This window comes from Ischnura elegans, chromosome 8 (genome assembly GCF_921293095.1).
Source record: "Ischnura elegans chromosome 8, ioIscEleg1.1, whole genome shotgun sequence".
Lineage (NCBI taxonomy): Eukaryota > Metazoa > Arthropoda > Insecta > Odonata > Coenagrionidae > Ischnura > Ischnura elegans.
In genome coordinates, this window is record NC_060253.1 from 34,114,046 (window position 1) to 34,142,012 (window position 27,967).

The 27,967-nt window shown below is 37.2% G+C and overlaps 1 protein-coding gene across 2 annotated transcripts in view; it reads left to right on the plus strand.

Annotated features, from left to right (window-relative positions):
- Window positions 1-27,967, plus strand: part of LOC124164363 (autophagy-related protein 16-1) — a 427,221-nt gene that overhangs the window by 392,923 nt on the left and 6,331 nt on the right. The window contains exons 8-13 of one of the 2 annotated variants that reach the window (XM_046541655.1): window positions 501-621; window positions 6,087-6,281; window positions 12,886-12,970; window positions 17,233-17,403; window positions 17,835-17,891; window positions 23,987-24,931. In XM_046541655.1, the coding sequence (XP_046397611.1) occupies window positions 501-621; window positions 6,087-6,281; window positions 12,886-12,970; window positions 17,233-17,403; window positions 17,835-17,891; window positions 23,987-24,128 (771 nt within the window). In that variant the 3' untranslated portion in view covers window positions 24,129-24,931. The remainder of the gene's footprint in view (window positions 1-500; window positions 622-6,086; window positions 6,282-12,885; window positions 12,971-17,232; window positions 17,404-17,834; window positions 17,892-23,986; window positions 24,932-27,967) is intronic. The other variant, XM_046541656.1, reaches the window with a different exon arrangement.

A 27,967-nucleotide genomic window follows, 5' to 3' on the forward strand; every position in this document is an offset into this window, starting at 1 on the left:
CGAAAGATTATTACTCCTGGAGTACGTATTTCACGCTTTTAGATTTTTAAATGACGATATCTATTTTTCGCGATTAAATGAAAAGTGAAAATTTTCAAGCGCCCGAAAACGCGACGGCTAAGTATGAATGCTGAGAAAAGCCCGTGTTACATCATTCTGTTTCCGGCTGCCGCTGTGTGAGGCAACCTTAGAGCGGGGCTAAGAGCGCCCTAATTTTAATAGGTGGTTATTAAGAAATCACCTGTTAAAATTGCCCATGGTCGGAAAGTTTTCAACTCGTGACGCAATAGCGATAATGAGGTCCCTGGTGGAAAGGAACCTATAATATGACCAGGACGTGTATGCCTGCTTTGTGGAATTTATTTAATATTTTGTGTTATTAATTTAAAATAAGACCTTTGGAGTTGATATTTTTCTTTTTATTTCACTATGTTTACATTCTAAGGGACAGGATGACATAGAACTTAAATAAATGTGTATCTTATCTTATCTCGTTGCAGCATACACTTACGGGTCACTGCGGGAAGGTGCTTGCCGCCAAGTTTCTGGGCGAACCATCCAAGGTGGTGAGTGGGAGCCACGATCGCACCCTCAAGGTCTGGGATCTCAGGAGTAGAGCATGTGAGTTTGCCAAAAGAATTGTGAGCATGGTATCTCTATTCCTTTTTGGGGGAAAGAAAACTCAAGCCATCAAAGTTGATGACTTTTCAATGCGATGACATTTCGATATGAAATGCAATTAAGATGAGAAATGGTTTTCAGCCACTCATAATTAAAAAGAAAAATTTTCTAGAGGTGTCGTACTATTGAAAAGCTTATGTTGTCATCATTAATTCTATTCAACAACTAATAGGCTGGCTGGAAAGTGAGAGACAGGGAATACTGGTAAGTGTGGATTGTTTTAAGATGTCAGGGATTTGTGATGCCCCTTTCCATAAAATGGCTTAGCTTTTCGATATTTTAATGCATAATACTCGTATAAAAAGGAAATTGAGATTCTGGCCATAAAAATAGTTCACAAAGTACTAACAATGCTTATTGTAATTAAAGTCAAACCATGAAAAAATATCTTTGATATATTCTAAAAATATATTTCCTTACATAATCATATTTCTTATTATTTGTCATGCTACTCTGCAGTAAGCATTGCAGCAGGCCATTAAATATCGATGGCTAAGTTCTAACAACAAGTATTTCAAAAATAGCAACTTTTCAGGAGAGCAAAAAAACGATTTATTTTTTTAATTGTATGTTGTTTTAATTGAAATTAAAAACCAAAAACAGAAAACTGAAAAAGAAGAATACATTTGCAAACAAAGAGTTGTTTTTTGCTTCAATTTAGTATTTACTCAGACCGGCCAAAATTTTAGATATGTGTTATTAGAACTTAGCCATCGATATTGATTGATTGATTGATTTATTAAGTCACCATAAGCATTTGCATTATGCATGGCTTTGTCAAGGATGTTACATGTATTACACAATATGAATGGAAAAACAATGCTCAAATAACAAAACAATATAAAAAATATATAAATACATATAGTTTACAAAATTTTTTTTTTGTGAACACATTTCAATTACACACTTAAATTTTTTTACATTAAAAAGTCATCCACACTATAGAATAATTTCCTTAAAAGTAGTTTTTTCACGGCACACTTAAATTTAAAGGAACTTTTGATATTTTTTACATAGCTTGGCAATTTATTATACACAAGTATTCCCTGATGGTCTATGCCTTTAATTGTTTTATTTACTCGGTGCTGACTTACATGGATTTCATTTTGGCTTCTTGTATTATGACTATGAATGTCACAATTTTTAATAAACATGTCTTGGTTTTTTTTAATAAGAGAGACTGTTTCAAGAATATATATACAAGGGAGTGGTAAGATTTCCAGTTTTTCAAAAATAGGTTTGCTGGGAGCTATTATTGGAATTAGCTATTATGCGAATAATCTTTTTTTGCATTTTAAATAATTTTGGTAGGTTTTTTGCATTTTTAAATAATTCTTTTTCATAGCTTAATGGTAGAATTGGTAAACTATTACTTTTTGTTTCATTGTAAGAAATGAATGAATTTTTGCAGCCATTTTGGAACAATTTTCATGGGAGATGTTAAAGTTCTGCTATAAGAAATATTCGTTTTCAATTTATTTTTCAGTCTCTTTCCCAAAAAAAAAATGTAATCAGGTAAATGCAGCGAATATTGATCCTTTATCTATGAATAAAACAGCTTGCAAAACTGAATTTTATAAATTTATAGCTTCAGTATGCAATTAGCAAACCCATGTCTCTCAAGTTTCTCACTGGTGTGACCAATTTGTTGGCTAAAATATGTGAACTGTCCGTTCCGATTAGCAGTCTGTAGTTCCATGTTCTTGAATGCAGTATTGCATGCTGTTTTATTTTTATTTTTGAGTGTGATGGAGTGAGAATGGATGTGGAAGGAAATTGGAGGATGTCCTGCTGTCATGAATAGTCAACTCTATTGCTCTGGCAGGATGGAATTTGAGTATCTCACATTTTGGTAGACGATCCTGTGAGATAAAATGGACATTTTTTTAAAACATGAATTAATTGGTTGGAACATTAATTAACAATGGAACGATAATACAGTTAAAATCCTGTCGTTTGGACAGTGAACTAGTGCCTCTTGACCAGTGGCAGATCTAATGGGGGGGCTAAAGGTGCTATAGCCCCTTGGATAACCAATTTACACTAGATAAAAATGGTAATTATTTTGTTCGAACCCCCACTACTGCTGGGAGGTAACCCCCTCCCTCCTACCCCCCTCACCGCCATTGTCCCTATCCTGGATCCACCACTGCTCTTGACACTTATCCTTTTTAGGTGGTTAACTCAGACTTCTAGTTTCTATCCATCCTTCCTTATCTTCCCTCAGTGATACCTATGGCCTTCCCTGGCTGTTAAGGCCGTTTTACATGGGGCACATAACTGAACAATCTGACGTGTGTATGATGGCGCAGTCAAAATTGTGTTGTTTAAAGCAGAGAATTGCTAGAATGCATGTGAGAATGAATGAACGTGAGATATCAAAATAGTCCCTGCTCTAATTTTGTTCGTGCATAATGGGGAACTTGCATGAAATTTTTTTATTTCACAGGCGGACAGAAAATTATTTTCTGAATACAACAAAGAAAACCGCATGTATATCTGAGTTTTCCTTCGCGAGATATTCAATGATAGATATGACGAATTTTAAAGCGCAGGAAAAACTCCCTCACCCCCCAAGCCACTGCCGACGAAGCCTCGATGACGTCAAAGGTGCCTAAACATCACGCGAAGCTATTGTTGTGATTGTTTGTAATAGTTGCCAGCAGTTGTGAGAGCTTCGTTTGTTAGACGTGTTGATTATTTTATATTTAAAGATAAATGTCCGACGATAGAGGCTTGGAAGCCCTCATTTTGCATTATTTATAATATTAATATCTGAGTAAGGGCATAAAATATAAAACTGGAGCAGTTAAACCAAAAATTTGATAATACCTAAATAACATCGTTGTAGGAGTCTGAGCCACGGCCATTGGAAGAGGGATACGTTAATTGTAATTTGATGTTATCGACGGCATATCATTCATTTAAGTATGTAATTAGAACGATTTTGATGTTTACTAATGTCCGCTTACCTTTTATATACAATAACTTCATTCGTTTATTTGTAGGTACCGGAGAATTCGTCGTTTAGGACTGTCTGTGCTTGTATTATGGGGTGAATTCCAGTCAATGCAACTTTTGCTCGCTGATTGGAGACATCTAGGAACATTTTTGTGCCAAAATAGTGTTATTTTCAACTTGACATCTCCCGTTAAGCTACTGCTAATAATCACAGTGCCAGTGGTTGTAATGCACAAAGTTTGACAAGGTTGAAAAATATCGGCCAAGAGTTATCAGTGTTCCATCGTGATTGAATTGTAAAAAGTGCTATTATGCTATCGATAAATGTCTAACAGTAGTGTAAAAATTGTCAGTGGCGTGCTAATCTCCGTTGTTCACCGTAGATATGACATTTCACGATCACGCTATTGAAATAAAAACTGTGTGTGAAGTTTGTTATTCCATTATTTCAACGAATAGTAGTGAGAAAAGTCACAGTCACTTGTGTGGGCTAATTTAAGGGTTTAAATCAGTGAATAAATAGTTGTTTTCATCATAACGAGTTCTGTTATTGTAAGTTGTACGTGATGAATGTAAGAATGTGACAGTGACTTCCAGTTTTTTATATGAGTATTTGCCTATTTCCCACTATATTTTTATGGTATATGCTAGTATATTGTTTATGGATTTACCTATATTATTGAAAAGGGTTGTAGCTTGTGTGTGTGTTGGCAGCGGAACCGATTCGCGATCTCACATGTGGATTGTGTGCAGACTGTTTTGCTGTGAATTTGTACCGTAGGACGGATAGGACTACCTTCTCCGCTAATTCGGCGTTGCCATATTCAACAGTGGGTTCGGGGGTCCCAGGGCGGGCCCCGCGAGGATACAACTCGAGGACCGGGAACCAAGTCTGAGACTTATACGCCCGTGCCTCTCGAGAGGGGGAGGACAGACAGGAATAAAGGATTGGAGGCATCGCCGCGATGAGAGCCCGACGACGCCTCCAGGGGAAGGACGGGGAAGGAAGGGAGAGGACGAGGAATCCTGCACTGTCACAAGGCGGGCAGGTCCTACCATTAGCGAAACCACGCATACGCAAATAATGTTCTAACGACCTTGGATGATTATTCTATGAGGAAGAATAATCCAACGATCAAATCGTTAGAATGCCAAATTCAACAGCACAGCTTAGTCTAATGTCAACAGCACAGCTTACGATCGTTATCCTCCAGTATTACAAGTTTCTTTTGCATCTCGATTTGCCGCCGACGTATAGCAATAATTTGTCTTAACAAATTCCATGAGGGTCGTGGCATCAATTTTTGGTGTCCTAAAAAAAGGCTGGTGTCCTAACACCCCATGCCACACGCCTTTTAGGCGGCTTGCGGGGTATTATGTTGATGTAGATGAATTTCAGGTGTACTATTAGAACAAGTGGCAACGTTATCATCCATTTTTCTGATAACGAAAACATACGAAGTGAAACGCTTGTACTTCATCATCCCGATGCCGCATTATTAATATCCCAAGTAATAATCTAGGCACAATAGCAATAGGAAAACTTGCCCAAGAATAACAGAACAAAATAAAGTGACGATGAGCGGCTAAATACTCCCTCAAAACAAATTTTACACCATACGCTCAGCATATTTCCCAACTCCCTACGGTTGTTTAGGCACCTATGATGTCACGCCTGGCCTCTGCAACGCTCGGGTGTCTTCGCGCAGTGGTCGGCTCAGAGAAATTTTTCTCGATTTTAAATGCAATTTTTTTATTTCTTTTGATGTTGAATGGAGAATTTGAAGGTATTTTTGTGAGCTAATGTATCCATTTGACTTATTCAAAATATGAACATAGTTTTTAGAGCAATCTACGACCCATGCAAGTTCCTCATTGCATGCCATAAATAGAAATTAATGCTGTTCTATCCTGCGTAATTACATGCCCTGCATGTGCAAAACAGCCTTTACTGAGTCCTCACATCATTGCAAACGTTAGTGCATATTTTCCTCCATATTTTTTAATCTAATCTATTATTCATAGAAAATAGCCCAAAAGATGTTTATTAAATTGTTACCTTAAACCATAGAGTAAGTATATATACTTACTCTATGCTTAAACCAAGAATTTGTTCCTCAAGGAAGCTTCACTGTTTATGCACTTGCAGATTTTGAACTTAATACTGTTGCTTTCGTAGGTAAAATTTTGCACTAATATATACTAATTGTTTTCCCTAATGTTTTTGCCAATGAAAGACCCATCTTCATAGCAAATTGCAAAAGGAATTTCTGCTGCAGCTCACCCTGAAAAAAATTCTGTCACAGGCTCTGAAATTAACGAATGAATTTCTTTTATTTGTATTCATCCTTTTCCCTCTGTATTTGATGTTTCTTGCCTTCATGGCTGCTTTAACCATTTGAACTATATATCCTAATTTTGCATTATTTCTGTGGTCCTCATAGGTATTGAAACAAAATTTGCTGGCTCCAGTTGCAACGACCTGGTCACGTGCGACAGCTCAGGGTCAGCCATCATCAGCGGTCACTTTGACAAGCGGATACGTTTTTGGGATGCTAGAATGGGGGGAGATGGCTCCTCGACAGCCGCTAACGACATTGTGCTGCAGGGCAAGGTCACCTCCCTTGATCTGTCACGAGGTAAGTCATACATTCGACCAATACATATTCCCCAGAACTTTGTGTGAATGGGATTAATTTTGAAATTTTTCATTCATAGTTGAAAATCATAGTAACCTGCTGCCTAGTGTATTTAATTATCAGAGATGGTTAAGTATCAAGAATGATTTACTAGGTTTCGCTTCTATTGCATTTACAAGTACCGTTACTGTAACTTTTCATTAAACTTATGGAAAATTTGCTTCTCTTGGCTTCTTTTTCTAAAACCACAACCAAATTTTCCTTGACATCTTTGGAAATTACTAAATCTTGTTCACTTGAGGCACATTTCCATGGGTACTTAGATTTCTATTTTCCAAATTTCATCAGGCTCCATATAGGATGGATTTCCTCCATATATTTCTTTATTTTAATGGCAATGCCGTCTTTGGTTCCTGAGTTGTCCCTTCCAAGAGCCAAGGCATAATTTACTTCAAGGTCCTTCAACGTCAATTCAAATCAGAAGAGATTGCTGGAAGGGGGCCCTAAATATGCTCCTCACCTACCTGTTTCTCTAAATAATTTGAAAGGAGTGTGAGGATGTCATTAACAATAACAATATTATAAAAATTAACAATGATCCGATTGTTAAGATTTCCATGAAATGTATATTTCGTATATTCGCGGACAATGCCATTTTTTATCAACAGAAAAAAGTATCTATGTACTTTTTTGTAGTCAAGGGTTTGTTTTTTTACTTTGTTGGGACTCTTTAAAAATGGTTGAAGAATAAAACTTGAAGTAGATAGTTGATCCTGTTTTTTCTCCGGACTAACTGTCGAAGCATTCATAGTGGCACGAAGATTTCGTCCACTGGTTACCGAAAATAATATTTTTTATCAGGTTATGGGCCCAGCAGGCATAAGTGCGGAGAATTAAACGTGTTGGTGAAGAAGACTATCGTTTGAGCAAACGGTGATAAACTTCGAGTACAAATCAACCAGAGTCTGGCTTGGAATAACTCGTCGAACTCGTAAAAAGAAAAAGAGAGGAACGATGTCCGGACGGCGGCAAAATCAAATGATGGATAGCGAGTCAGCCCAGGGGCAGTTACCTGTGGCTGATAAACTTGAAGGGCCGAACTATTACGAGTGGACACTAGGAATGAAGGGGTCATTCTTAAAAGCTCAATGTATTGAAGCTATCAAAGGTTTTGAAGAGTGGACGATAGAAGAGAACGGTGTGTTAGTCGCGGCAGATCCGCCGGATTATGAGGTGAAACGGAGGAAAAGGCTGGACAACACATGTCTGGGACTCATCTATTGTAACGTTCAGAAGACTTTTCTGGAGCATGTGGACGCCTGCGATAATGCTAAGGCAGCGTGGGAAGCGTTGGAGACCATGTGCACGAGTTACGGCCGCTCTGAGCTATGCAGCTTCAATCGAGCTATGTGGAACACACAAAAGACTAAGGAGATGAGTATTCATCAATATGTTGCCATAATAAACGATTATCGCAGGAAAATCAAGAAATGTGGTATGGAAATTGATGATGATATGCTAGCTAATGTATATCTAAACGGCCTTCCATCTGACTGGAAGTTTTTTGTCCAGAGTTATCGGAAAGGGAAATTAGTCTCAAGAGAAGTATTGGGTGACATGCTTGTGGAAGAGCAGAAGATGCTATGCATGTCAAGAGAAAAGAAAGAGCTCAAATCTGAAGATAATAGCGATGCACATCAAGTTTACAAGGTCACAAAGGAATCAGAGTTTTCTGAGCATGGAGTGAATAGATTTAAAGGGAAAGGAAAGAACAAAGGTAAAGGTGGAAGAAAAAGCCATCCTCCCATCTGTTATGTATGTGGAACAGAGGGACATCTATCTTTCCAGTGCCCTGATAAGAAACAAAATTCTATTGAGAAGAATCAGAATTTTGAATCTGTGAAGAAGGGGCGAGCTTCTGTCATCACAAGAGGATATAAAGCATTGTGTACTCACCAAGAGAAAAGTATAAGAGGTGGGGGATTATGGATACTGGACGGTGGAGCATCAGACCACATGACCAATAGAAAAGATTTATTCATAAATCTTTGTCCCATAACTGGTCAAGTTGTTGTGGGTGATGGATATGCTTTGGAAGTCAAAGGAATTGGCACCATAAAATTGGAGATCTCCACTGAATGTGGTGGCTTTACTATAGACTTCTCAGATGTACTGTACATCCCTGATTTGAAAGATAATTTGCTTTCACAAGGAGTATTGGACAAGAAGGGGAAGAAGTTCTCATGTTATCAAGGGGTGAACGAGATATCAGATGAAGGAGAAGTTTTCTTAAAGGCATTTCTCGTAAATAATTTATATTACATCACTACAGTAGGAGGAGTCAGCATTGAAGATGTCAAGATTATTTCTGAGACAAAGAAAGCATCCATAGTATCTACCATAATATGGCATGATAGACTGGGGCATCTAAATGAAGACGATATGAAGAGAATTCCTTTGGATAAAAAATGTGGAATTAACCATTTTGATTGTGACACTTGTAATGCTGGGAAAATGAAAAGGTTAAAATTTCCTAACATAGGTGGAGAAGATACATGCAAGGTCTTGGATAGAATCCATTCTGATGTGGCAGGTCCATTTACACCCAAGACTTTAAATGGAGCTAAGTACTTTGTCACATTAATTGATGATTTTACAAGGTATTCTATGGTCTACTTATTGAAAAAGAAGTCAGAAGTATTTGAAAATTTCAAGAAATTTCAACGCAGAGTGGAGTGCCTGCACGATAGGAAAATTAAGGAATTCCAGAGTGACAATGGTGGAGAATACACAGATAAAAAATTCTCAGTACACCTGGAAGAATGTGGAATCTTACATCGTTTCTCAGTGGCATATACTCCACAGCAAAATGGGCTATCTGAGAGGTACAACGAAACTATTCTGAATACAACGAGATGTTTACTGATAAAATCTGGTCTTCATAAAAGATTTTGGGGAGAAGCTCTCATGACTGCTGTACATCTCAGAAATTTGTCTCCTACTTCTGCACGAAATAGCAATATTCCAATGAGTTTGTGGAAAGGACGGGAACTAAAAGAGATAGATTATAACTATCTAAGAGTATTTGGATGCCAGGCATGGGCATGGCAGCCAAGAGAGACAAGAGATGGAAAATTGAGTCCCAGAGGAGAAGAAAGCATCATGTTAGGATATGAAGAGGGCATCAAAGGATATCGACTTTGGAGTATGAAAAAGAAGAAAGTAATAATCAGCAGAGATGTCAGGTTCAACGAATCAAAATTTCCTTTCAAGATGAGCCTAGATGATATCAAGATTCCCGATCTAGACAGCGATGGCGAACCTGATCCAGGAGAAGACATTGTGGAACAAGGCTATGTTTTCACAGGCGATGGAAAAGCTGAGGAGACTAAATCAAACCAAATTTCATCACACCCGGTGGTGATCCCAGGTCTGACTCCAGTGGTCCCAGATTCAGTTTCAGGGGGAGCAGTGCCTGAGATACCAGAGGAGGCAGCGCCTCGTGTTGCAGTTTTGGAGGATGACGTTGAACAGCCTGTCTTGGTGGTCTACCCCACAGTTACTAATTTAGAGGTACCAGTGACAAACCTTGACCCTGGTGAGGTCTCAGGTGAGGTACCAAGCCAGTCCATTCCAAGGAGGTCAAAGCGTGTTAGGAAGCCAACATCTTGTCAAAGCTGCAACTACGCTCATGCAAGTATTGAGTGTACTTCCATTCCAGGGACAGTAACAGAGGCTTTAAATAGTAAAGATTCTGATTTTTGGAAACAGGCAATGCAAGAAGAAGTAAAAGTTTTGTCAGACCAAAGGACATGGGAAATAGTGCCAAGACCAGAGGGATTAAATATTGTAGGTTCAAAATGGGTGTTTGCTTTGAAACGTAATGATAAAGGGGAAATTATAAAGTTCAAGGCAAGGTTAGTTGCTCAGGGATATGGTCAAATTCATGGAGTTGATTACCATGACACATTTAGTCCTGTTATTCAAAAGAAAAGTCTGAGGCTTCTTATAGCTATTGCTGTTGAGACAGATTTAGAAATGGATCAGTTGGATATTGTAGGGGCATATTTAAACAGTAAATTAGAAGAGGATGTGTACATGGAGATACCAAAATATCTCGGAGAGAATATAACGGTTGATAGAAAGTTTTATGTATGTAAGTTAAACAAGAGTATATACGGTTTAAAGCAATCAGGTAGAAATTGGTATTTGCATCTAAGCTCAATTTTGTCTGTGTATGGATTAAAACAGTGTTTAAGTGATCCATGTATTTTTAGCATGTCTGACCTTAAAGTAGGGGTTTATGTTGATGATATGTTGCTTGTCGGAACGAAGAACAAGATATCACAGTTTAAGAGTTATCTAGGTAAGCATGTAGGAGTCAAGGATCTTGGTTCAGCCCATAATATTTTGTCCATAAGAATACAGAGACCTGAAAGAAGTGTGGTATATATTGATCAGGAGAATTATATAAAATATATGTTGGAAGAATTCGAGATGCAAGATTGTCATGGGGTGAATACTCCTTTACCAGTAGATTTTCAAGAGAGAGATGTCGAAAACCAAATAAGCAATTATTTGTATCGAAAAGCAATAGGCTGTTTGTTGCATTTGTCTGGAAATACAAGACCAGACATTTCCTATGCTGTGTGTATTTTAAGTCAGTATATGGAGGAGCCATGTCAAACTGATTGGAAAAATGTCAAGCATATGTTTAGATTTTTATCTAAGACTAGAGGTTATGCTTTATGTTATCAAAAATGTCAAAGTAAAATTAATGCATACTCTGATGCAGACTGGACAGGCAGTAAAGGTTATTGTAAGTCCATTACAGGATATCATATTTCTTTAGCAGGGGCTCCATTTATCTGGCGAGCAAGGAAGCAAAAATGCATGGCAACCTCATCAACTCATGCAGAGTTTATTGCATTGTATGAGTGTGTAACTGAAATAGTATGGTTATCAGAGTTGTTAATAGAAATTAATCAAGGATGTTTAATGCCTAAACCTTGTGTTATTTATTGTGATAATGAGAGTTCCATTGCCATTGCCAAAAATGATGTTATAACTGAAGGAAACAAACATTTCTTTGTTAAATACCATTTCATCATGGAACAAGTCAAAGAAAAAATGGTGTATTTTATATATGTACCATCAGACAAGAATACTGCGGATATATTTACTAAAAGACTGCCAGGGACAAGAATCAAAGTGCTATCAAAGATGATAGGACTTAAGGATCTGTACAATAGAATTTAAGATGTTTGAATATTTTATAATTATAATGTCTTGTGTTGTTTGGTACTCATTCAGAGATTGAAGGTGAAATGATTATTGCATTTTCAAAACAGGTATTGTCCGAGGGGGAGTGTTAAGATTTCCATGAAATGTATATTTCGTATATTCGCGGACAATGCCATTTTTTATCAACAGAAAAAAGTATCTATGTACTTTTTTGTAGTCAAGGGTTTGTTTTTTTACTTTGTTGGGACTCTTTAAAAATGGTTGAAGAATAAAACTTGAAGTAGATAGTTGATCCTGTTTTTTCTCCGGACTAACTGTCGAAGCTTTCATAGTGGCACGAAGATTTCGTCCACTGGTTACCGAAAATAATATTTTTTATCACCGATGACTATTTATCAAAAGCATTTCAAATACCTGATATTCGACTGTGAAGTGATATTAAAGTCCTATGATTTACATAATTTGGTGGAATGAACGTGGAGTGCCCCAGGTTTTTCAAACTTATGAATATGTATCCATAAAAATACCATTGCTTTTGGTTTTGTGTGTTTCTGTTCCCAACCATCTCATCTCTCATAAATTCATTAAACTCTCGAGACATTACTCCAAGTCACTCCAAAATATGGTATAAAAGATTCTCACAATGTTGCAAAGACACTATCTTACAACGTGCTCCCTTCTAGGTGTCTAATACGTTCTTTCGGCGTGAAGGAACTATTCTCCAGTGTTCTGAGAACAGAAGCTCTGGCCTTATCGGAGATAAACATTGTGGAAGCTGGAGGACCAGCCCCAGTTATAAGTGAATTGTGTTTGTTACTGAAATTATGAGTGGAACCAAGTTTGGGAGACAGTTTTTCAACAGGAAACACTACTATAAATTGGAGGGCCATTTTATGTTATCTCCTCTCTCTCTGATTCTTGCTGGCTGCCGTAGTTGGATTATGATGTCATAAATGACTTTGAACTGGGCAATGTAAAAACAAGGGCTCACTATACATAGCAGACAGGAATTTGGATTAGGTGTGATTGCTTATTTGGCACATTGTTTACTAACATATTTTCATGCAAATGACTTGTCAAGGAATGTATCATTTTTCCTGTCAATATTTAGTGCCATTCGATATATTATTGTTCTGTTCTAGCATAATTATTTCCAACATTATTTGGTAAAAATTATTTTCCAACTAAAATATGGGCACCATGTACAGGAGAAGTATATGCATGTAATCAAGTGAAAAAGTAATCATATGCAATGTATTGGGGCTGGACTAAGGTATAACTGTGTAAAATCAAAAGTTTGACTGTTTATTACTGGGCTTTATATTAGGTTTATGATATTATTTATGTCTTTTTGTTTCAGATGGTAATTACTTGCTATGTTGTGTGAGAGATGATAGTTTAAAACGGTTAGACCTGAGGATGAATCAAATCATCGGATCATATAGGTGAGTCTTAAAATTTTTTTTGGAAGATCCTATGAAACCAGGGTTCTTTTCTGAGTACTGTACCTTAACCCTTTTACTGCCAGCCCATTTCGGGTGGGATGTACGAAGACTGCCAAGGCTATTTACCGGAATTTGCTACATTTCAGATTTAAACATTTTTCAGCTACTTAATTTTATTTAATACGTCTACATTTTTTTCCCAGGTCTTAAGATATATTTATATCTTATAACCATAGATATATTATGGGGCTTACATACCTAAATTACAGCTGTTGAAAAGGCCACAATCACGAAAAAAAAAGTCAAATAATTCGGGCTGATAAATCGGCCCCTGGCAGTTTTTGTTCAACCAGCGAGGGCTGATATATCGGCCCAGTGGTAGTAAAAGGGTTAAAAAATAGTGGAATTGATTTTATTCATTGGCCTCACATGTGAATTTACCTCATATATTTGATTATTCCACAAATTATAGTCACGTCTATGAAATATTGCATGTAAATTTTTAAAGTCTAACTATACATTAACTCATGTCCATCATATGGTTCTATTACAGTGGATCATCTCTCTAGTTGGTTTGTGAGAGTTTCCTAGTTTTATATCAAGCTAAATTAGAGGGTTATGCTTAAGTTCTTTTTTATTTTCTGCTAATCAATCAAGTTTACAAAGGAATAAAATTATGATGTGACTAAAAAGTGATTTGTGTGTGGATTTTAGTTCAATGTGATATTAACTGTTGTGATGGCTCCATTCATGAGTATAGCACTTTTTTTCAAAAAATATTCTTCTTGTTAAGGAAGGTTTACACGAAGCATTTTCTATATTTTCCTTACTCAGAACTCCCTTACAGTTTGGACTTCCCTTTTAAATTCACATTAACCCTTCCGTGAGTGTGCCTAGAAAACTTACTCGAACAACTGCGTGGGGTATCTCAGGTACCCCATTTGTAATTCATCGCCCTCCACTGGCTGGTCCGATCCTCACAGAAAAAACCCTCGTCCCGAATCAAGGCTGCCCCTTACCCCCACCCCCTCTCCCCATTTCAGTCCGTGTTTAACCCTCACCCCCGCTCTTTCAACCAGTCCTTTTCCTTTCCGATAGATGTCCTCACAGTCACTTGTGTACTTTGTGTATAAATGAATATGATGCATGCAAGATCAGTCACCTGACGATGTAACCAAGTTACGAAACCCGGGTCGTGCCCATAATTAAATAACAGTGAACCTTACAAAGTTTTATTTCCTTACTTCCAACATAAATTATGTGTTTTATTTTAGCCTTTCGTGTTATTCAACATCATGGCTCTTTTTTTGATGATATAATATCATGTTATGTGTAATTTTTAAATACATTGTAGGCTACATTTAGGTTTTTACTTTGATTTTGTGCGAAATGGCAGGAATATTGGCTCTATTGAAGTTATTTTATGATAAAATTTATTGCATTCAACTTTTATCCCTGCAAAATTCACTAACCCTTGCTTTACTTTGTGGTATTCCATTATAAGTATTCCTGGATATATACAATTACTTATACCACTTATTTTTTTATCAGAGCGCGACCCGGGTTTCAATGAATTATCATCATCTTCAGGTGCTAATTAATTATTATTAATTAATTATTAGTTAATTAGCTCCTGAATTTTTATCCCTTCGTTCATGTAACAAAGAGTTTTTTTTCTCTTCCCGCCAACAGCTGTGCGGAGTAACTCAGGTACACCACCAATAAAAATTGAAGTTTTCAAAAACAATTTTAATGGAAAAAAATCATTTGTCGCCTAAGTGATGACAAAGTGGTTGAGCTCAAATACATAAAAAATATCAAAGGGACAAAATAAAAAAATTATACAACTTTAACATAATTTGGGGTAACTGATTTACCCTGCACAGTTACGGAAGGGTTGATCCCTACTGCCTTTCATTTCATCTTTTTATGTTATATTCTTCCTCCCCATTCCCCGCTTCACTATTATTCTTCTCTCAAACATAGTTATCAGCTTCCCCTCCTCTTGTAGTACTCGCTCTATCCAAACCTTCTGTCTCCTCCTTATCTCATCTAAAAGCTCCCTCTCCTCGACCACCATGGCTGCCTTCTCCATTCTCTTTGGTCCCCTCATCTCATATACCTCCAGTCTTTTCTTAGCTTCCTTCCTCAGCCATTTCTTCCATTTCAATGTAGTAATGCAATTCATGCCATATCTGAATCTTTGCAAACCTTTTCTTTTAACTCTTGCATAGTAACAGTGGTGCAGCGAGGGGTGGCTCTGCCCCTCCCCCCCCCCCCCACTCCCCCAGAGCTCAGATATTTTTTTATGTTTAATTCATTTTACTTAATTTGATTAATGCTACTTACAGAATAGTGTAAATATTAATAAAATATCCCTCCTAAAGCCTTAAAACTCACCATTTAGCTTGAAAATTTTCTGAAGGAGTGCCCCTGCACCTCCCCCTTACCCTGGTGGGTATTCCACAACCCCAGACACCCCAGTTTTAGTTGTGCCTAAAACCCCCCTAGCCTTAATTTCTAGCTGCGCCCCTGCATAGTAACAGCTATTCATGAACTCCTTCTTTCATAATTCAATTCATTTATTGATGTTCTTACTGCTTTGTCCATTTTCTTCTAATACGTAGAGTATGACTTATGAATAAAACATTTGGCTCATCATCATCATTAGTCAACAATCCTAAGATTGGTTTGATACAGCTCTCCATTCTTCTCTCCTATTTTAATTTTTCTTCCTGCTGAATGTTTTTGTCTGTTTTCTTCAATTTTGGAAATTTTAGGGGAAATTTTATCGTAAATTAGCTATGGTTACTGTTGATATCTGCCCCAAGGTGACTTACGCATTCCTGACTGGGTTCCTGAATCTTTGTTTCTCTAGAATGTACACAGTGGAACTTGGATAGTACGTTCCTCTTTAGCACATTTTCCTTTTTAACACAGCGACTTCTCTCGGTCCTGGTACCATCCGAACAAAATGCAGGTAAAACTACTTAGTTAGTACGTTTTTAATAGTGGCACTTTCCTGGGTATACACTCAAGTACTTGCCATGATGCAACCCGCAAGTAGTTTCCTAATATCTTCTGAAGGTGTGTAAACCTTCTAATTCATAAGTTATTTTATTACTATCAGCCATTGACCTTCTTACTTTCATCCCACACCTCTCTATCTATGACCGTGATGCATCCAAATGCATTTTCAATGTGAAGAGTACGTGCGTCATTACTTGTTAAGTGTTACGGGAGGAGACGATGCTTTGGATCTCCACACGAAGCTTTACGCAAACATACTAGATCTTAGCACAAGAAATGGAAAGTAGACCACATTGGAGAAATTTTTTAAGTGACTTTAAACTGTAAAGAATAAAAATGTGCTTTTAATAATCTTCAAGTGCCATATTAATCGTCACATCAATGTTAATATATCAATTGATATGGTTTCATTATAAAACGAATGCGTAAGACGATTGCCATGATTTATGGTAAATAAAGTTTTGCCCACTTTTATGTTGTTTTCAAAATAACCAAATGATACATTCAGAGCTGTCTTCATATTCTCTGAGTAAGATGTGGGAAAGAAAAAATTAGGTACATATTTAGCTTTACTTGTCCTCTTAAAACATGTACATGACAAATCACGGAAGAATGATGCCGTTTTTATGTAATTATCTCAGGGAAATCTATGAAACATTTTGATTTTCATTCACATGGTACTGTTTTTGCAATGCAGTGCTTATTTTCTTGATTTTCAATGCGGAAAGAGTTTAGGAAGGCTATTCTACGAGAACTTACGAAAGTAATTGTAATAATGATGACTTTTCCACCGAGTGCAATCACCCCAATTGCTATTATCTACTTGCCTGGTTAGCACGTTTTCCTGGATAGCGCATTCATTTTTTGTGGTCCTTTCAGAAATGAACTAAACAGGTTCTACTGTATATGATTGATCTTTCAAGCACTCCTGGCATTTTCCACTTGTTTCTTCTTCTTAAAATATTTTTGGGAAATGTGTTGATAACCTTTAGGCTGTGTCCATTACAAAATTCAAATAGCCTGTCTCCTCTTTCATTATTGATAATTATAATAATTAAATATTATTGGGTTAAAGACAATGACCACTGTCCAAGAAAAGCTACGAAGAGCAATCATCATTAATTGATCAGTCATAGCCATCTAATGTAAGGGATAAAATCCATCATTATAATGAGCTTCATATTGAGAGAGTGGAGCACGTAAGATGCTATGAATGGAATTTTTCTTTTCAGTGCTGATGGCTTCAAAGTTGGCTGTGATTGGGCCCGGGCCACATTCAGTCCTGATGGTAACTTCATCTCTGTGGGTGGTGCTGATGGCTCTGTTTTCATCTGGTGTGTTTCTACTGGTAGATTAGTGGCCACTTTAAAAGATGTCGTCCAGTCCAGGACATCAAGTTATGGGTGAGTACTTCATGGAGACTTATTAGACCACCTTCAAGTTTATAAGGATTTAAAATAATGCCCATAGCTCTTAATTTTTTAATATTATCCTTTGATTGATGATACAATGTGGAGGTATGGTACCTTTTTCATTGGCTTCTAGATCTGTGGGTTCTACAAGCATTCATTTTTATTCATTCTGTTTTCAATTGGTAAGCATGCAAGTATTCATTTAATGAGTAGTTAGAAAGATTTGGTTTTGCTGTTGTGCCTTGGTATTTGTTTTGCTTACTACTTTTATTCTCGCATGCCATTTTGTATTGAATTTTTATTTTAATGATTTTTTTGAGTTACTTCAGGCATGATGAGGAAATTATTAAGAGGTCTCTATTTATTTTAATGCTCTGATCACTATGCATCCCAACTGTACTCGGGCTTTTCATTCGCATCAGATGCTGTTTTCCGGCATGGTTTTTCCTGTGGTGTAAAATTGATAGAGCTGGAGAAAGGTCAGTGAATTTGAAAAATATCTGGATATCTCCAGGTTAGACCTGAAAAATTATGCACTCAAGAGTACAGACCTTGGGTATCCCAAGACCCGAGAAAGAAATTTTTGAAAATAGTGTGTAAATTTTTTCCTTGTGTGATTCTGCTTATTCCTCTAGGGTTGTATTTGGAGGTAAAACCCTACATCAGAATGAGTACTTTATGAAAATGATATGAATGACCTTAGAGAATAGTGTAAAGGGTCTGTAGGGACCCAGCTCTGTAATCTAAGTTGTGGCTTTTATCACCATGATGGGACAAAGTCCAAACTAAGTCAGTGTGCTTAGGAGTTGTTTTCATAGTTATCTTAAGTTTCATTTTTCTCACTGTTCCCATCAATTTTTATTTTTTTTAACTCTGTAAATTACTATCCTTACTTTTTCTAAATTTACTTAAGCATACTTTGTAAATGCTGCTATTGAAAATCAATGTCAAAAGTCTTGGCGTTCTTGAGTTCAATATTTTATCTGAGGCCTTGCTTCAACATTCGTACCATGGACTTACCCCTCAACAATACAACATGGGACAAATGGGGCTGATTAAATTTTTCCCTCATCTTCTGGAGGATTTCTGCAGGCTTCTTTTCTCCCACTCTCCTAAGCACTTCCTCATACTTTTTTTTTGATCCATATGGTTTTCATTACTCTATTGCACTATGCTTACAATGCTTCCACCCATGATTTTTCTGCTGCTATCATCATCTTTCCCTCACTACCAAAGAGAAGCATGCTCCAGATATATATAAGTTCTAGTGAAGTTTCTTCACTTCTTTGTTTTATTTCCTGCAGCAATCCTTCTTTATAGAATACTCTCTTCACATGGGCTAATCTACTGATGATTTGTATCTTTTTACTTCCATCTGGTCATTCAGCTTCCCAAATAGCAGAATTCTTACTCTTTCAAGTTTTTGTTTCATTGATAAATGTTAATCAAGACCTCTTCTCTTCTTCTTCATGCTGTGTGTTATTTTTCTTCATAAATTTTTATTTTCAGCTGATATCCTTCCATTTTTCATTCCACATTTACTAGAAACTTCTTGAATCATCTTCCTAAGCCTTAATGAGTGAAATTATGTCAACTTTGGCCTATTTTTAGTCTGTGGTTATCACCACCCTCACCTGATAAAGCCAACCTTTGGCCAAAGCACTGAGTGAGTTGATAAGTTTTAAGTTGTGCACCTGAATCCCTTATCATTAGTAATCCATGTAATGGTGTTAGTTTATACCTTTATGAATTTATTCATCGCTAAATTTATGATACTGATACACTTTTGCATGATGTGAGTTTAGTCGCTGTAAACGTTTGCTGCATTGTAAAGTATTTGGTGGTAGGTCTAGTACTTTTGCACAATAAATTTTATAATTGTATGATGGGTTTTACCAGCTTATAGTATTGTAAGGAACTGATTATGATAATTAGGTGTAAGTAACTTCTAAGAAGGAAATTATCTTTAATGAGCTTCATCTATTACAGTTATGAAAATACAGGGAACTTTAACTTATTTCTGATTCTGTAAATTTTATTCCAAAATTTAGTGTTTAAAATATTTTGGTAAGCGTAACCATTCAATGAGAAGAAATAATTATTCAAGTGCATTCAATTTTTTTTACCAAGCCTTTGTGTGATTTTCTTTTCTTTTCTTTTCTTAAAAATACAGCTTTAACCCTTGATGCCTCAACAAGAGTATATGTACTCTTGTCATTTTATTTCCAAAGTCCGTGTATTTCATAGTTTCTGGTGTTTTACTGTTTGATTATTCCATGTATAAAATTCCCTTGATTGTTTTGAGGCTGGTAAACTTCAGGAATCATGTTAAAGGAATTAAAATGATTATAAATGTGTGTATGATTTAATTTTTTTGCTTTTTTTGCCCTCAGTACCAATAATGTTACTTTTTCTACTCTGAAAGCTCCTCTCTTGATTATGGCTTTACTCGCAGAAATTTATGCATGTAGTCAAGATATGATGAATAGTCAAATAGGTTATTTGATGCATGAACAAGCATGAATGCTGTGTTGAGAGAACTTTTCAGTGTCACAATTGCATTTAGTGATGTGTGAATTTAATTAAAGGTTGATTCAAAAGACAGAAACTTTGCAGGAGGAGTATTTTTGATGTCAATTGACAATTAATGTGTAGCCAGTATATCAGAGGTGTATTTTAAAGAGTCACCGTAGTGACTTCCCATTTGTCGATGTTAAATCGTCTTCAAAGTTTTTTTTTTAAGTTCAAAATGCAGTACATCCGTCCTCTATGATGACTTTTCTTTATGATTGGTTTGATTTACAATGGATTCATTTAATGATTTGTGCTGATTTTTCAAGAACTGTTCCTGCATTCCAAATTATGCTGTTGTTTGCATTCACAAGTTTGTTGATGATTTTGCAAGAAAAGTCAGCAGTTTTGAGAAGGGAAGGGATCAAGTATAAGTTATCTCCTCAGATTATAATGTCTGTGATTAGATTTCCAAGGATTATGCTGGCATGAAAATCAATAAATTGGCTGAAAATCAGAAAAAGAAAACTAAAATTATGGTATGCAGAAAAAAGAGGAGACTGGGACTAGCATTAAGCTAGTAAAACAAAAGCTTGATGAAGTCAATGAATTTTGCTGCCTCGGAACTTGATTTACTAGCAAGAAAAAATAGTCAGCGGAATGGCCCAAGTTCAAATGGCATTTTACAGAAAGAAGTACGTATCTACTTACAGCTAAGAATAAAAGCTTAGACGTAAGGAAACAATCATCATATGCTACATGTGGATCGTGTTTTTGTATCAGAGGAAGGGTTGGGCATTGAGAGCAGCAGAGAAGTTGAGAGTGGAAGCATTAGAATTGATGAAGATATGTAAATGGATTGACATGGTAAGTAATGAGTAAGTGGTAAGAAGAGTAGGAGACAAGCCTTCTCAAAAAGAGAGAGTCTTCTAAAAACCGTGAGAAGAAGACAACTCACCCACATCATGAGACATGATGGCCTGCTGAAGATAATCATTGAAGGACATTTGGACGAGGAGAAGAGAAAGGGTTGGCCCCGAACGAGTTGCATAGGACAGGTTATGGAGGACGTAAAAGGGAAAATTCAACACTATGAAAAGGTTAGCAAAATAGAGAGTGGAATTGAGAGTTACTTCTAACCAGTCTTAAAATTTTTGAATGATTATGATAATTAAAAGTCAATTTAATTGCTGCAAGGATGTATACAAAGAAGAAAGGTGCACTTAGCAGGTACATTCCATTATACTTTGCATATTGCCTATTCTGCCTGGGTGGCCAGTGCAATCGCCAACATAGTACCTTTTTCAGGAAAGCCCCCTGCTCATGGCTTGGCGCAATAAAAAATTAGGAGACTCAAGAAGCAGTGATGATTGCAGTGTGTACATGAATCACTTTTTGTTGAAAGATTATCGATTGTGGTTTTAGCCTATTCCTGCATCTGATGTTGATGGAATGCAGGTTGCCATTTCCTGGTTTATAAAATTGGTAGCCTGTTTCATGAGGCATTGCCTAGTTATGTGAGTATATGTAACATAAATAAGCTTGTAACACTCCTTATCTACTCATTCACTGTAATTGTAATGTATATGATTACTGATTCCTTAAGAGAGAGATGCCGGTTGTACGCTAAGAGTTGTTATCAGATAGCAAAAGATGGCAACCCTAGCCAAATATTAAAGCTAAGAATGGCAGGATGCTTACTGATCAAGATGAGTTTCAAAGTAGATGTCAATAATATTTGTAGGATCTGTGTAAAAGCGGGAGTTGACCCAAGAGACTTCAGTGGGAAGATTGAATTTAGGTGAGGAAAGTGATGGAAGGGGGTGATCTTGGACCAGGGATTTTAGAAGAGTACAGTGAGAGAGCCCTTCAGGATCTGAAGGCAAGGAAAGCAGTGAGAGTTGATAATATCCTGTATGAGCTTCTGAAAACTCTAGGGAAGAATGCTTAGAGAAGTTTTTTTTCGAACTAGTCCATAGGATCTACGATGAAGTCTTGGAAAGAGGATTTTGTGTAAAGAGTTCTACTTCCACTACCAGAAAAGAAGAAAGCTGTAGAATGTGGAAACCATAGTATAAGTCTTGTGTCGCATGCAGCAAAAGTGATTCTGAGGATTTTAAATGGAAGGATGAAGGCAAGGTCAATGCATAATTTTGCCAAGGATCAGTTTAGTTTTGGGAGAGGAAAGTCAACCCCTGATCATAAGTGGTAATGAGTTCCCTAGAGAAGGGGAACCTAGATATAAGCACGTTTCGTGGATTTTGAAGAAGCATTTGATAGACTGGACTGGGTAAAATTAAGAGATATTCTTTAAAAAAATTGGTGCAGATTTTGGATTGAGGTGACTAATTAGTAAAATTGTCCTTTATGTTGGGTCCCAAAGCATCATATCTAGATGGTGCATCATACTTGGGCGTTTCTAGGAAAAAGAAATGGTGGCAACGTGTTTTATTGGATTTAAAGTAATATTGATAAAAAAAAATTTCAAAATCATTTCATTCATGATTAAATGTTGAAAATACTCTATTGTGTTCCTCATCATGCTGTGGTGATGTAACAAGACTGATACCCCATCTATTTAAATGCTATTTTTCTTTGTGATGGAATTACCTGCATGATTGGTCATTTACATTAGTCTTCTATCATGAATCAAAAGTCGACTGTGCTGGAGAAATAAATTTCTCTACCTTAACTCTTAATTTTAAACTAGCAGGCCATCCGGCTTCGCTGGGGAAGGAAAGTATCCAGAAAAGTGGGAAACTTGGATTTAATCATCGTATAGGATTTTTATGTTGTCTCTTTAAGTATGGTAAGAGGTGTGCCTACCCAGCAGGTTGTACAATGGCAGAAGTTGTATGACTAGCCATAACAAACGGTAATGGAAGAACATTGCTAATGACGCATCAGACTCAACCAAAAGATAGCACTATGGGGTTTAGGATTATAGGCTTAACCCTTTCACTGCTGTGGACGTACCTAGTACGTCCGCACAGCAGACTGCGGTGGACGTACTTTTTCTTCCTCCCTGCCATGCGTTCAGCACTTTCACCGAAGCCCTTCGAAGGGACCCACTAATCCGCGACCCTTTCCTCGACGAATTCACCCACGCAGGACCGTCTCATCGGCCCTACCTCCGGAAAAGTGATCGCTCTGACTGAAATGTGAATATCAATCAATCAATCCGATCATCAAAAAATGATTGTTTTCATCGCACTCCTGCCAATCAAGCAATCAAGTACGTCTTTGAACCGTTTTTTTGCGATGAAAAATAACGATTTTGTTAACTTTGATATAATGGCCGTTTTCCGGTGGTCCGCAGCCACGTTTTGTTGCAAAGTTAACGAAATCGTTATTTTTTATCGCAGAGACACGTTTCAAAGACGTACTTGATTGCTTGATTGGCAGGAGAGCGATGAGAACAATCATATTGTGATGATAGGATTGATTGGTTGATTTTCAAAATGCAGTCAGAGCGATCACTTTTCCGGAGGTAGGGCCGATGAGACGGTCCTGCGTGGGTGAATTCGTCGAGGAAAGGGTCCTAGATTAGTGGGTCCCTTCGAAGTGCTTCGGTGAAAGTGCTGAACGCATGGCAGGGAGGAAGAAAAAGTACGTCCACCGCAGTGAGATGAGACGGTCCTGCGTGGGTGAGTTCGTCGAGGAAAGGGTCGTGGATTAATGACCCTTCGGAGGGTGTACCACACCCATCCTGGAAGTACCTGCTCCATGGGCCCAGGAAACGCATTTTAACCTTTTCGCCGCATGTGAGGAGAAGGTTTCCGGAGATTGAACAGCAGCAAAAGGGTTAAGTTGCAATCCGTGCAGTCACATGGAAATGCATGGCGGACAGACAACCAGACATCCTGTATTATATATACTGATGAAGTGTGAGGTATAATCAAGCAAAGTCATTCTATATGAAGTGAAGTTTGTGAAGAGAGGATGCCTGAGGCATTATCCAAGAGCTATTGATAGTAAAATAAACTTGTGTTAAGGTACTCACTTGTTTAATCACTGCAGTTGGTTTTAAGATTTTGTCATATTGTCATTTTCATTTCAACAGACCATCACCTACACCAACATCTGCAGCAGTTACAGCTGTTTCCTGGCATCCTCACGGGTCATCCCTGGTTAGTGTTGATCGAGCCAAGCAAGCAATTGTTTGGGGCAATGATGGTGCACCTGCAATGTCTGATGCCCTATGACCTCTGTCCTTGCAAAAAGTAGATATGCCCGAGTGTGAGGTGTTGGATCTTGGTAATTACTCAAATTGTTGTAATGAAATAAACAGGAAATGAAAGGAAATTTATATCCATGTTTCCTCAATATCATTAGCTGTTCATCATAGCATTAACAGTTTTTTTTGTCAGATGTTCTATGGGAAAAGGTACAGTTTACTTGCGGCATCATTTGAATTCTATTTTTTCAAGAACTTCTGTATGCATAGATACGAGAATGTGTGAAACATAATAACAGACATGTATAAATTTGTATATCAGAGCATAACTTTGTAATAATTGTATAAGTGCCAAAAAGTTTTGCTGAAGACATCTCTGCTATTTTTGCTATTTAAAGACCTACAGGAAATTTAAAAGTCCTGTTGGTGCCATACTTGCTTCCTTTTGAGGAGTATAATACTTTAAATCATAAAATTCATTATTTAATTCTATTTTGATGTTTGTTTATGCTTGGGTCAGAACTGTACACTACACTCATGTCCATGAAGAAAATTGTTTGAAAAAATTGTGATCAAAGTGAAAAAGACTGTTTTCAGAGCATGGAAAATTGTACTTTTTTTCCTTCAAGCCAGGTAAAAAATTGTTAATGCAATGATGAAATGCTGGTGATATTGAGGAAATTTTGAAATAAATGTCCTCTCATTTCCTGTTTATTTCATTACAATTGATTGGGTGGTTACTGAGACAGCACTTCAAACCTTGGTATCTCAACTTTTTGCTGGACCAGTGAGTGTAATCAAGATGTTGAAACTGTCTTCATTATAGCACAGGTGAGTGAAATTATTTTTTAGTTTTGGCTGGAAGAGCAGTTCTTTGTTTAGCCAAAATTATAATACCTTTATGTAACACATTTTCTGTAATGATTAATGAAATAAAACTTCCATCTTGTGTTGCTTTTGCTAATTAGGTCCTGATTGTTAATAACAAGATTTCAATATCAGCATGCAGTTAGAGCATACATTTTGGGGTAGGGAAGTCCACAAGTACATGGTTGCCAGCTGTGCATAAATATAATTTACTCTTAATGTTATAATTTGTTTGAGTTTCTAATGCTAACTCTTTTTATCGTAATCAAAGGATATTTACAGATAATTGTGGAAAAATAATTGAAACTGCTAATAATTACTCATTGCTTCTTACTGAAGAACTTAGGGGTTGTGGGCAAACAAAAAATGAGAGCCTTCAAAGTAGTTCACAGAATTGAATCTCCATTGAAATTAGACTTCATCTACTGCTCACCCCTTATGAGCACTTCAGTAAATGGTGTTGTTCATGAAGTTTTAATGGTGTGGTAATGAATGGGTTCAGGGAAGATGTGATAAGGGAACAAGTTGTGAGTTTGGTTTTTACAATTGAATTGAATCCACAGTATGTACTGAAATACAGTAAAACCCTTTGTTTACACTTTTCCTACAATACACCATAATTTAAATAGGCCAGTAATGGCTGTTGAATCAAGTCAGCGCAAATGATCCCAGTTGTCGGTCACATTTTATAGTTTCGGCATTTACGAGGGTAGTTTGAAAAGTTCTCGGAATCACCACGAGTTGTCAGCACCACAGAGTTGTTAGTGCAACGAGCTTTTTACGTGATTTCCATTGGACTGTTCGCTGTAAACACATGCCACGTCAATTCTCATGGAAGAGAACTGTGGCGGTGACGTGGCTTTTTTGTTGTTCCCGCATAGTGATTTGTGAAGATGGAAAAAACCGAGATTGGTGGAGTGATTAAGTACTTCATAAAAATAGGTATTAAAGGACATTCTTGCCGATTTCCAGAAACTACTACTAAGGGACTAAGGGATACTAAGGGACTCTGCTCCTTCATAGTAAACTGTTGTCAAGAGGAAAAATGAATTTCAATTTGGTCGGGAGAGCTTAAATGATGGTCTGTGCAAAAGTCTGCCAAGAAGTGTCACTACTCCAGAAATCATTGCAAAAGAACACAAAATGGTCACCGAGGATCGCTGATTGAAAGTGGGTGAAATTGCTATTGCTTGCCTGATGTCATCTAAAAGGGTATATTATATTTTAATTGAAAAATTAGAAATGAAAAAATTATCTGCAAGATGAGTGCCACGATTCTTGATGCTGGATCAAAAGCACATGAGAATGGACATATAGGAACAATTTTTTATCCGTTTTAGGGAAAACGAACAAGTCTTTTTGCACCGGTTTGTGATCAAAGATGAAATTTTGGTGCATTACTCTTCCCTAGAAACAAATAAACAGCCAAAGCTGTGGAAACATTATGATTATCCACCACCAAAGAAAGCAAAGACAATTCTTTCGACTGGAAAGGTCATGGCATCAGTGTTCTGGGATGTGAAGGGGACTCTGTTTGTAGATTGTCTCCCCAATAAGCAAACAATTACAGTGAGTCCTTGTTTAACGTCACCCACCGTTCCTGAAAAATGTGACGATAAACGAAATGATGTTAATCGAAGCATAATATCCCATAAAAACAATGTAAAAATTGAATATCGGTTCCTAGACCTCACAATTCCTATGCGAAAAAATTTTAGCGTATCATATCTGGGACATTTTTTACGATGGGAATGCCAAACTATGGCATAAATACGAGTTCCTGTCTTCATCGACGACAATAGCAGCAGTGACGTAAATCCTTCTCCATTTTTGTATCTTCCCGCATTTGCTTTTCGGCTTCGCTATAGTGCAGTCCAATGAATTCTACCAGACGCTACAGACCGGGGATCCGGTACTCCGGTCCATAGGCCCTACCCTCGCTACGAGAATTTCTTTTCAGACCGGTCAGGAGCGAAATCAAAATGGCGGAAATGAGCGAGGGCGGGCAAACTGGGATTATGAAATCGAAGAGATGGTTTTAATTGCGAATTGAGGCGGGCGGGCGTCGCCTGGGCATCATCATCGCTGAAACATCGTTGTAGTAACAGGAACCAAAATTATTGTGAACATTGTTCTCTTGGACATTTTCGTAGAAATGTCTCTGATGCTAAAATTTGCCAAAACCGTAATCGCAATTAACAATATACACACTGTTTTACACTGAATAGACTGACCGTATTACCGCCCACGAAACAAACAACCTGTAACGCCTGCCACTTCGCCTTTTTTCTCGCGCGAAATTTAAAATACGTGGCGTTATCGCGAAGCGAAGGGACGATAAACGAATCACGTTCGAAAATTTTCGTGACGTTATCGCGAAATGACGTTAAACGGGGTGACGTAGAACGAGGACTCACTGTACTAAGGAATACAATCTAACCTCTTGGACTAATTGCAACAAAATATACGCAAAAAACGGCCAGGTTTAGTAAGGAAGAAAGTCATTTTCCATCAATCCAAGGCACGCCTGCACACAAGTGCTGTCGCCATGGCAAAATAACACGAATTATGGTATTAATTGTTGCCACTTCCGCTTTATTCACCTAATATGCCTCCGTCAAACTTCCCAAGACTGAAATTTTTTCATGGTTGAATTGGTGGATAAAATGATTCGCTTCAAATGAAGAACTGATAGCCGGATTTGACAAATATTTTGCAGGCCTAGAGAAATCTCATTTTCTAGATGGGATCAAGGCACTAGAACATCGTAGGATCAAATGTAGTAATCTACGAGGAGACTAAATTGAAAAATAGAATAAGTTTCAGTGATGTTAGAACATTTTTTCTATTCAATTCGAAGAACTTTTCAAACCACCCTCGTATCATGTCTTCTTTCCTTTCAAACTTTATCATATCAAATTATGGACTAAATCAATGTTGTCAGCATTCCAACTGGAGTTCATACATTTTAATTACAGTGCACTCCCAATAGGGTGGTTT